Source organism: Carettochelys insculpta, chromosome 1 (assembly GCF_033958435.1).
Source record: "Carettochelys insculpta isolate YL-2023 chromosome 1, ASM3395843v1, whole genome shotgun sequence".
NCBI classification, from domain to species: Eukaryota; Metazoa; Chordata; order Testudines; family Carettochelyidae; genus Carettochelys; species Carettochelys insculpta.
Window position 1 is genome coordinate 211,349,774 of NC_134137.1, and position 10,114 is coordinate 211,359,887.

General features: G+C 44.0%; 1 protein-coding gene across 1 annotated transcript; it reads right to left on the bottom strand.

Annotated features, from left to right (window-relative positions):
- Positions 1–8,607: 8,607 nt before the first annotated feature.
- On the bottom strand, positions 8,608–9,742 carry LOC142011212 (Fanconi anemia group M protein-like). The gene is given in 3 exon segments (XM_074990321.1): positions 8,608–9,188; positions 9,191–9,490; positions 9,493–9,742. Coding segments are annotated over 3 exon segments (1,131 nt in total).
- Positions 9,743–10,114: the final 372 nt, after the last annotated feature.

The following is a 10,114-nucleotide window of genomic DNA, read 5'->3' on the forward strand; positions in this document are numbered from 1 at the left end:
CACAAATATCACACTACAGTTGGCATGATGGTGTACAGCTCTAGCAGGTAAATGGACTTGGCAGAAAGACACAGTGGGGAGGGACAATTCAGTGGTTAGAACACTGGTCCAGAGTTGTGAGTTCAATCCTTGAGGGGGCCTTCCAAGGATTTGGGGTAGGTTAGATTTAAAAAATCAAATGTGTCAAGGATGGGTCTTGCTGTGAGTGCAGGAGGCTGGACTCAATAACCTCTTGAGATCCCTTCTAGCTCTGTGAGATACATAGATCTCCGTTTTTTTGTTTCAATGACCTGTCCAGAGACGTCTTCAGGAATGATATTGAGACACCTTCACTGCTGCTTGTGGATTATTAATAAACGGTATAGTCCTTAGCATAATAAAACCGGTAATATCAAATGAGTTCTCCTAAGTTGTTTTACATATATAAATAAAAATAAACACCTCAACAATAATATCTTCTGCTTTCAGACCATCATGACACAAAGTTCACAATACTGCATCATGTGATGATGTTCCACTACCATAATATTTCCACTCACCCATGATGTAAATGTGTATTTGGGTAAGATCTGAAATATTAAGTATCCTAGAAGGTAATGTGTCAGAATCTTTGGGATTGGTAGGACTGATGTATTTGATTTGACTGTCTAGGAGGGAGCCCAAAAAGCTGGGTTGCTTTTAAGGGGAATGTTTTTTGGCTTCTGTGTAATCAGTTAGGTATTATAGAAGCAGTTTTGAGGCCAGCTTGGTTGATCCGAGTATTGGTATGACCATCAACTTTGGTGATTGTCTGCCCCATTTTTTGCAGTATGTTCTAACTGAGTTACCTCAGTTCAGTCTTACCCCACCAAGGAATTCAGTCACTGTTTGTTCCAGTCAGGAGGTTAAGAGCTATGAGACTGCTTAGCAGAGCCCCGACTATTTTTGCTTGGAGGTGGCCTCCTTCCCCACTTGAGAGAGTGGGACCACTACCACGTCCAAACAATAATGAAATAGTGCCCAGTTGTTCAAGCAATGTCCTGTGCCTCTCTTTGGGTTTTAGTAGGAAGCCCTGACCAGCCAGATGTCCTGGCGTTTCTTCAAGTCAGGCCCAATGGAGGCCTCTCTTATGCACTTTCAGATTTCACAGTTCCACCACCTTATCAGTTGGGGGCAAGTGGCTGGCTGAGAGCAGGGAGGTATCGCTCAAATGAAGAACCATGCAGACCCAGGTTCAAAAGCCACAGGATTATACCATCAGGCTCCCATAGGGTGATACAAATTGGGCACCAAAAATATATGCCCAGAATCATGAGTCAATTTTAAAAACTTTTGTCATGATTTTTAAGTTGCACAAATGATATAACAAAGCAGTATTGCAAACTATCTTTAAAAACAAAACAAAACAAAACAAACAACCAAAAAAATATAAACCACCTATAAACCCATCAGCTGGAAACAATGATCTACATCCAACAGGAGCGGCAAGCCCCCATACTTGTGGATGTTCAGATAACTAAAAGTACCAGCAGCTCACCCAGGACTAACTAGCCGTGTCTACACGTGCATGCTACTTCGAAGTAGTGGCACTAACTTCGAAATAGCGCCCGTCACAGCTACACGTGTTGGGCGCTATTTCTACGTTAACATCGACATTAGGCGGCGAGACGTCGAAGCCGCTAACCCCATGAGGGGATGGGAATAGCGCCCAAATTCGACGTTCAACGTCGAAGTAGGGACCGTGTAGTCGCTGTGCGTCCCGCTACATCGAAATAGCGGGGTCCGCCATGGCAGCCATCAGCTGAGGGGTTGAGAGATGCTCTCTCTCCAGCCCCTGCGGGGCTCTATGGTCACCATGTGCAGCAGCCCTTAGCCCAGGGCTTCTGGCTGCTGCTGCTGCTGCTGCAGCTGGGGATCCATGCTGCATGCACAGGGTCTGCAACCAGTTGTCGGCTCTGTGGATCTTGTGTTGTTTAGTGCAACTGTGTCTGGGAGGGGCCCTTTAAGGGAGCGGCTTGCTGTTGAGTCCGCCCTGTGACCCTGTCTGCAGCTGTTCCTGGCACCCTTATTTCGATGTGTGCTACTTTGGCGTGTAGACGTTCCCTCGCAGTGCCTATTTCGATGTGGTGCCGCGCAACGTCGATGTTCAACATCGACGTTGCCAGCCCTGGAGGATGTGTAGACGTTATTCATCGAAATAGCCTATTTCGATGTCGCCACATCGAAATAGGCTACTTCGATGTAGGCTTCACGTGTAGACGTAGCCACTGTGGCAAACCGAGTCCAGGCTGTGAGACACTTATTACCCACCTCTGCATTAAGTATACCATATGTAACTAAAAGAGGACTGTTGTCATAGCTTTGTTTGACATACATACTATTACTTTCCATATGGAGCCAAAGCAACTGACAATGGCAAAATGTATTCCTGGAATTGCAGATTATTCATCTGTCCACAACCAGAATACTCTCCCCTTTACAAGAAAGCCACACCAGGGTAAACAACAGCAATTCTAAAACAAGATTCCTTGGTCAGGACTCTAGTGGCAATCATACATTCTGACTGGGATAGTCTGCCACCTTGGAAAATACAGCAGACACTCAGAATTATGAACACCTCAGGAATGGATGTTGTTTGTAACTCTGAAGTATTTGTAATTCAGAATAAAATACCATTATTCCTTCAAAAATTTACAGCTGAGCACTGATTTAATATAGTAGGTTCTCCTTTCAAATGAGTTCAGTGTCAATTCAGGCATGCTGGGTCATGCTCAAACCAGAAACCCAGCCTAAACCTTCCAGTCAGTGACAATTACTATGGAACAACAGTAATATAACATCAGAAGTTAATCAAGTTCCATTCAGTGAGGTTCAAATGACTAATTAGACAGGCAAAATAAGAAGATAAGAGCGATCATCTTTTAGAATTATTCATAGTACTGAAAACCAACAATTCAATTTTCCTCAGTGATTTTTTTAAAATTCCATTTTACAAAAAAGTTCAACATTTCAATTTTGCATTCCCATTTTGAACAAAACACTGTAATTTCCCACAGAATGGGAAATTCTGCTTTCTGACTAGCTCTAGTCTTTTTGGTATGGGCAGTCATACCTGCTGCACCCAACCACCTCAGCCGTCTTGTGTCCCCTAACAGGCTCTCGATAAAAAACTTCATGAACTTCTCATTTTCAGATCTTTTTACTTACAAATACTAATACTTTTCTGTACCATGAAAGCTCATCACCGAAAAAATCATTTTGTTAGTCTTCAAAGTGCTACATTTCTGCTGTTTTGTTTTATAGTCCTCTCAGTAAAAGGCTTAGACTACATCTACACTATGAGATAAAATCAAGTTTATTAATATCAATTTTGTAACTCTAGAATTTATAAATTCAATTTTGACTATCATCTCCTCTCCACTTGCTCCTCAGAGTCAACTTATTGCTGCCACACTAAATTGGCAAACATCAACAGTTGCAGTAGTGCATTGTGGGAACCTATCCCACAGTTCCCTCATCCCCTTAGCATACTGGGTATGCTGACTGGTCTTTGACATCATCTTCCCACATTGCATTTTCCTCATTCTCTTCCCATGTAAGCGAATGTCCATTTTTCCCCGTCAGAAAAGAAGAAAAGTTGGGTATCCACAGAGATGGCAAAGTTAACAGAAATCTCTTTCTTCTGTAACTGAAATACCAAGGATTTCATAAAAATCAGCAAGTGTGTGTCTTATCAACTGGCCATCCACCAACTGTCTCCCCATCCCCATGATTTCATCCAATCCCTGAAAATAACACAGGGACCCTGAAAAGATTGGGCAAAGTTAGGAGAAAGAGGATACAAAAAGCCAGGAAAAAAGATTTTTGTCTTCCTTCTTAGAATCATAGAATCATAGGTTCTTCACTACACAGACCTTGCCAACGGGGGAGGGGGGGATGGCAGTGAAATCTCATACACTGAACTTATAACTGAAACAGGAATCTCGACTGGCCCTCCACCCACTGTTCCCTGTGTTTTGGGGGAGGTGTTAAAACTTGAAGAACCAGGATAGGAAAGGTTAGGAAAAAGATTTTATAACTGAAATATCAAAGATTTTGCAAAAGCAGCAGGTGTCTGCAATGGGCAGCAAGCCCTCAAAAATATTTGTGGTGGGAAGGGGCAGTTGGATTTGTGTTCTGTGGCTGCAGCACCAATTGAAATGTTCTACTGGTGGCAGCAAGTCCCTGAATATGTTACCAAGACCCTGGTTCCATGCGGGGTGTGGGGGAGTTGTTCAGTGGGGGGCCAGTTGAATTAGTCCCCCTGAATATCTTAGCTTCTGGGGGAAACTTCCCCCCCCCAACAGCTGGAAGCCCATAAAAGTCTTCCCTGCCCTTTATCAGAGGGGTAGCCATGTTAGTCTGGATCTGTAACAGCAACGAAAGGTCCTGTGGCACCTCATAGACTAACAGAAAAGTTTTGAGCATGAGCTTTCGTGAGCACAGACTCACTTCTTCAGATGCATCTGAAGCATCTGAAGAAGTGAGTCTGTGCTCACGAAAGCTCATGCTCAAAACTTTTCTGTTAGTTTATAAGGTGCCACAGGACCCTTTGTTGCTGTTCCCTGCCCTTGGAACCCCGACTGCATGCAAGCCAGGGTATGGTGCTGCCTGGCAACATGGTCAGCACCGAACTACAGGCACATCCTTTTATTGGGCTGGGTGCTACCCAGGTGATGTGGCTGAACTGGGAAAGACCCTGACTGCGTGGCACCTGAGGGGGAATGAAGCGGGCTCGCACACAAATGTAAACCACTGAGAAGTTTCTCAACCTCTTATGCAAGCACTACCCCACAACAGCCTTGCTGCCACATGGTGTGGCGGGGCAGCGGCTGGCACCAGGCAGTGCATCAAAAAATAACAAGTGTGGAGACAGAACCATGAACGCCATGCTGGGGCTATTTGTAATGGGTAGATGCACTCACAGCGCTAATAGCAAAAAAAGAACAACATTTCTCAGGCTCTCATACAAACATGAGCCCAAAGTCACAGGCTTCCTGGTCCCGATCTGAACTTCATGAAGATCTCCCTGTTACCTAATTCCTGTGCACCTGGAGAGCAGTGGCCAGAGCAGAGCAGTGAGGCGCATTGTGGGTTACATACGGAACACTTCTGGAGGCTAATAAATTTGATATTAAGATGTGGCGTTTCCACACTGACCTTTATTCGAACTTTTGAATTTGAGACTGATGCTACTCCCAGCAGATACTGACAATATTATGATATTGATATTAATGCTCCCTGAATCGAGCTAATGGTATTTACAGTGAAGACAGTCACATGGTAATACTAAGCTAACTCCTTAAATTTGAGTTCATCTCATAGTGTAAACACAGCCTTAGTGCGAACATAATTATATTGGTATAAAAGTGGTTAGTCATTCCCCTTTAGTATAGGAACAACTACTCCAATATAGAACATAAACATAAAACAAATGCATCCATATGAGTAGTGCTGTAATGCTTTAACTATACTCTTATAGTCAAGGTTGAACAACTTAGTATAGACAAGCTGTCAGATAAACACCCACTTATTTTCGTATACCCTCTTAAAAATCACCTATAAATATGACCGACTGGGTCTAAATTTTCACACCAAGACAAAACAACCTTCCTTTACTAACACACTTACTCCTATCACAACAGAATTATTACATATTTAGGGTGAAATGATGATTCAGTGGAAATCCATGTGAATTTTGTCATTAAGTTCCACTGGGCTAGGTTTTGGCCTTTAGTGCATCATTTACTAGTAAATCTGAGGCAATTGTGCTGTACAACCAATCTCACTGCTTATCCTTACAGTACAGTGTGTTCTGGAGCCACTAGTGGAAGATGTGAAAGGTCACTTTTGGGTCTACCAATGGGAGAAAGTCCTGCGGTTACATTACAAGCCCTACTAGTTTGGAGAACTCCTAAATTTAGAATTTCTTGCCCGACTAACGCATTTGTTACTTGTTCTGAATTGGAAAGTTCAGCAAAAAGGATGCCAAGTCCAAAGATATTCATATCAAATTTTGGATGAGTTCACATTTATTCCCTCATGGTTTGCCAGTCCCTAGTCTAGTGAGGACATACAGGTTAAATTCAGCAGCACTGAAGATGCAAGTCTGGCAGAATATAAAACAGTACATTATCATCATGAAACAATTATACTCTTCTGGTTAGTAGTATTGAGTGAACAGCATTGTTAAGGGCAGGCTGCCTCCACGCTTGGCTGAGCTCAAAGCTTCAAGCTTGCAGATTCTGCATCATTAACACTCGATACTCGACATGTTTGAAACATTCCTGACAAAATAAAAATTCAACCAGCTATGCTTGTAGCAGATTAGCTGCCCATTTAAGGGGGAGAGGCCCAGGATAACCAGCCCTGTTCAGTCAGCCCTGCCTTACCACACCTGTGCCGGGTGTAGGATTTCAAGGGAAGGAAGTCCAGCAGTTAAGGTCTGCAGAGGCTGGCCTGGGCCTAGACCCAGATGGGGCTTGGCTGATGAACTGAGGATGGTCGTGAACAAGTTTGCACAGAAATAGAAAAAAATGATGGAGTAAGGAAGCAAAAGGATGAAGTATATGATGCATACTCAAAAATTGAAGCTACATTCTACAGTCATAGAGAAAGTCAAGTAGTCAATTTTAGAGTCATATCTGGTCTTTGTGCCTGAAATAATATATTAACCATATTAGAAAGACACAAAGTTGGGGTAAGGAAAGCATGCAAAATCAATGAAACTGTTGATCATCTTTGTGGTATTGTGGACAATATTCAATAGAAAAAAAGGTTTTTTATTAAAAAAATCTGTCTTGGAATCAAAGATTTTTCTATAAAGGGACTACAGAGAATGCCTGGAAAATGAACCTATAAAAACGTAGCTTTGGCTGTGGAGAAGAACAGTTGAGCTGGGTTATAGCTGGAGAGCTGAGCCCCAGAAGTGGTATTAACTCCCATGTGGAATCTCTGGGACAAAGAATGAAGCTCCAGGGAGGGGCAGTCCTGGGGCTCCTACTCTATAAGTGGAGCTGGAAGCTGAAGAGGAGCACAAGAGGACTGAGAAACCTGGAGAAGGATGAAAGATATTTCCCTAGTATTTAATTTATTCTGTAGTTCTGAGCTGTCCCAGAGGGACCAGAGATAAGTCCTGAGATCTGCTGCTCTTCAGAAGAAGAGTGTGATTCGGTGATGTTCTGTTTGTTTTCAGAAGGACTTTGCTGTAGGCACCAGGGGATCTGGGTAAAGGAACCATGAAGAGGAGAGTGGGGACTGACCTCTAAGTGTGACCTGTCCAGACAGCCAGCAGAACCAGATTAGCCGACAAATGGGGCACAAAAGTGGGAAGAGTTCCTACAATGCTGCATCCTAGATCAATGGGGAGCTCTAGAACAGATGTGACACTGCTATTTTATTGCAGCTAAATCATTTTGCAGAGGCACTTCTGGTTCAATGAAGTTTCATTGGGAAAATATTTGGAGAGAGATGCCTGGAAGCTAGGGCACTGGCTGGGATGTTGTAGACCAATGGTGGGCAACGTGCAGCCCAAGGGCCACAGGCAGCCCATCAGGGTGCTGTGTGTGGCTCACAAGACATTTTCTTTACCATTGCTCATGGACAGGGTTGCTGGATTCTGCTGATTTTTATCCACAAAGATTTTTTTTCCTCCTGGTATTACACAAGTGACATGCACTTGAAGCAAGGGCATGTGATGTGAGGTGTGTGCTGACTGCACCTAACATTGTGAGAGCCGCACACTCCCTCTCTTCATCCAGTTGAAGTGCTGCTACAGTTCAATCAATGCATCCTGCAAATTCTACGTATGCAACCACAGGTATCAAAACTTCCCTGTCTTGGGAGAACATCTTGGCTTCAACACTCTTGAGGTCCACTGAGATGAAGGAGAGTCACTCATGCAGCCCACTCACTACTCTAGGTTGCCCCTCACTGCTGTAGACCCTGCTTTCAGTCCCAGCTCTTCCTGGGTCAGAGTGAACTGCAATGAAAAATTGAGACAGAGGGACTTGAACTCGGTTCAAATGAACTCCACATTTCAATATGGAAAAAAAGCAAATTTTATAAGCGCAAAAGTTGCTGTGAAAAGGAATGGTTTTCCACTCTCTTTTATCTGAGGTTACCCATAAGACACAATGGGCTTGTCTACACTACCACCTTCCTTCGAAGGAAGGATGGTAATTAGGGTGTTGGGAGTTTACTAATGAAGTGCTGTGGCGCATACGCAGCACTTTATTAAGCAAATTCTCCCCCACGGCAACTTTGAAGTTTTAAACTTCAAAGTACCAGCTCGAGCTCATACCGAAGTGCCCGGGCAACTTCGAAGTCCCTTTACTCCTTTGAGTAAATATGATATCAATTAAAATAATTCCAACACTCATGGCTCCCCCATGAACTATTTATGGCTCTTCACAGTGATAATAATTAAAGTTTATCATAGATTTTGCTGGTGCAGTGGTAGAAAGACAGGATTACTTTATTTCTTCCACTGAGAGGACATAAGCTCACAAAAATTCCTTATTGGATACTGTCTTCCTATGCTTTTTGCTGTTGATGTACAAGTTTTCTTCCTCTGGTTCCTCTCATAGATTACAGATGACCTTGGAGATCTCTATATCCCTTCCAGGATTTGAAGTGCTCTCCTACTAATTCTTCTAATTTCTTTAATTTTGGATGACTGTAGCTGATTTTCTTTTTAGGCCTTGTTCTGTTGTTGTAAAGAAGAATTCCATTTGCTAAAGTCACAGCTGTGTCTGAAAACATGTTTTCAAGTTGCCCATACAGTTTCATGAAGTCCTCATTCCAGCTAAGTTCTTTCCTTGTGCGAGTCAAGCCTTTTGATCCATCCATAATTCCACACAGGAAGATAAATAATAATTCTGTTCCCATCTGCAGCTGCAGTTCATAACCATGACACAAACTAATACAAACAGCAAAATCTATTTCAATTATGCCTCGTTGTATCCCCACATTTTGGGAAGAGGGGTTTTTCCTAAATTGATCTCTGGTTAGAATTATCTGGTACTTTGTCAGGCTAGGAATATCACGCTGTGCCAAAACTTGAATTTTAATCCGGTGGCCAGCAAATGTTTCCAATACCCTGATGTAAGTATTCTGAATTTCTGCTAGTTCTTCACCAAGTGGAACAACAAATTTTTCAATTTGTCGTCATGAGAGTAAGGCAGAATATCTGGGGAATCTTCAGAACACAGCTCTATCTGTCATACCAATAGGTTGGAAATAACTTCCTGTCCAGCCTTTGTGTCACTGCCTGGTGTGGCACTTAGAGCCAAAATTTGAAATTGGTTTGCGTATTTGCATAGTTCTTTCACAACTTGGCAGTAGGCATAGTTTCCAAGAGCTTTGTAGGCTTCATCAGTGACCAGATATTTTATTTCTGCAGTAGGACAGGTTCCATGAGAAAGATCATTTACCATTATTTGAGGAGTAAGCAAAAAGACCCTCTTATGTGCCAGATTTCCTTCCAGTTGAGAACCTGGGTACCTCCTGTCATCTTGGCCATGTGGTGCTGAGGGATGCCCATGATGCAGGCACAAGCCTCCATCTGCTGCACCACCAGCAGCTTGGTGGGTGCCAGGAAGAGCACCTTGGAGGACGGGAACCAGTGGTAGAAGTTGTACATGACCTTGGCGGCGATGAAGGTCTTGCCCAGGCTGGTGGGCAGGTACACCAGCGTGCTGGCCAGCAGCATCACCCGCGCCATGCACTCCAGGTAGGCATGCACCAGCCAGTTGGTGGGGTAGATTCACAGCAAGCCCGCCACCATGCAGAACCTGCCACCCAGGCCCCACTCAGCCTTGGCCACCGTTGCCAGCAGTGCCTTATCGTCCATCTCTGCCACTGCTGCCTTGGGCCAGGGATGTATTCCAGGGGTGGGAAGGGGCCCAACTGCTGCTGGAGCGGCCCTGGGGCGGGCCCAATCTGGGACCCCCAGCTCTGGAAAAGAGTCCGCTGCCCACCTCCACTCATGCTCGGCGCCTCAGCACCAGGTCCGGCGGCTCCATTGGGAATGCTTGAAAACTCTTTGAGGAGTAAAGGGACCTTGAAGTTGCCCTGGCACTTTGAAGTACAGAAG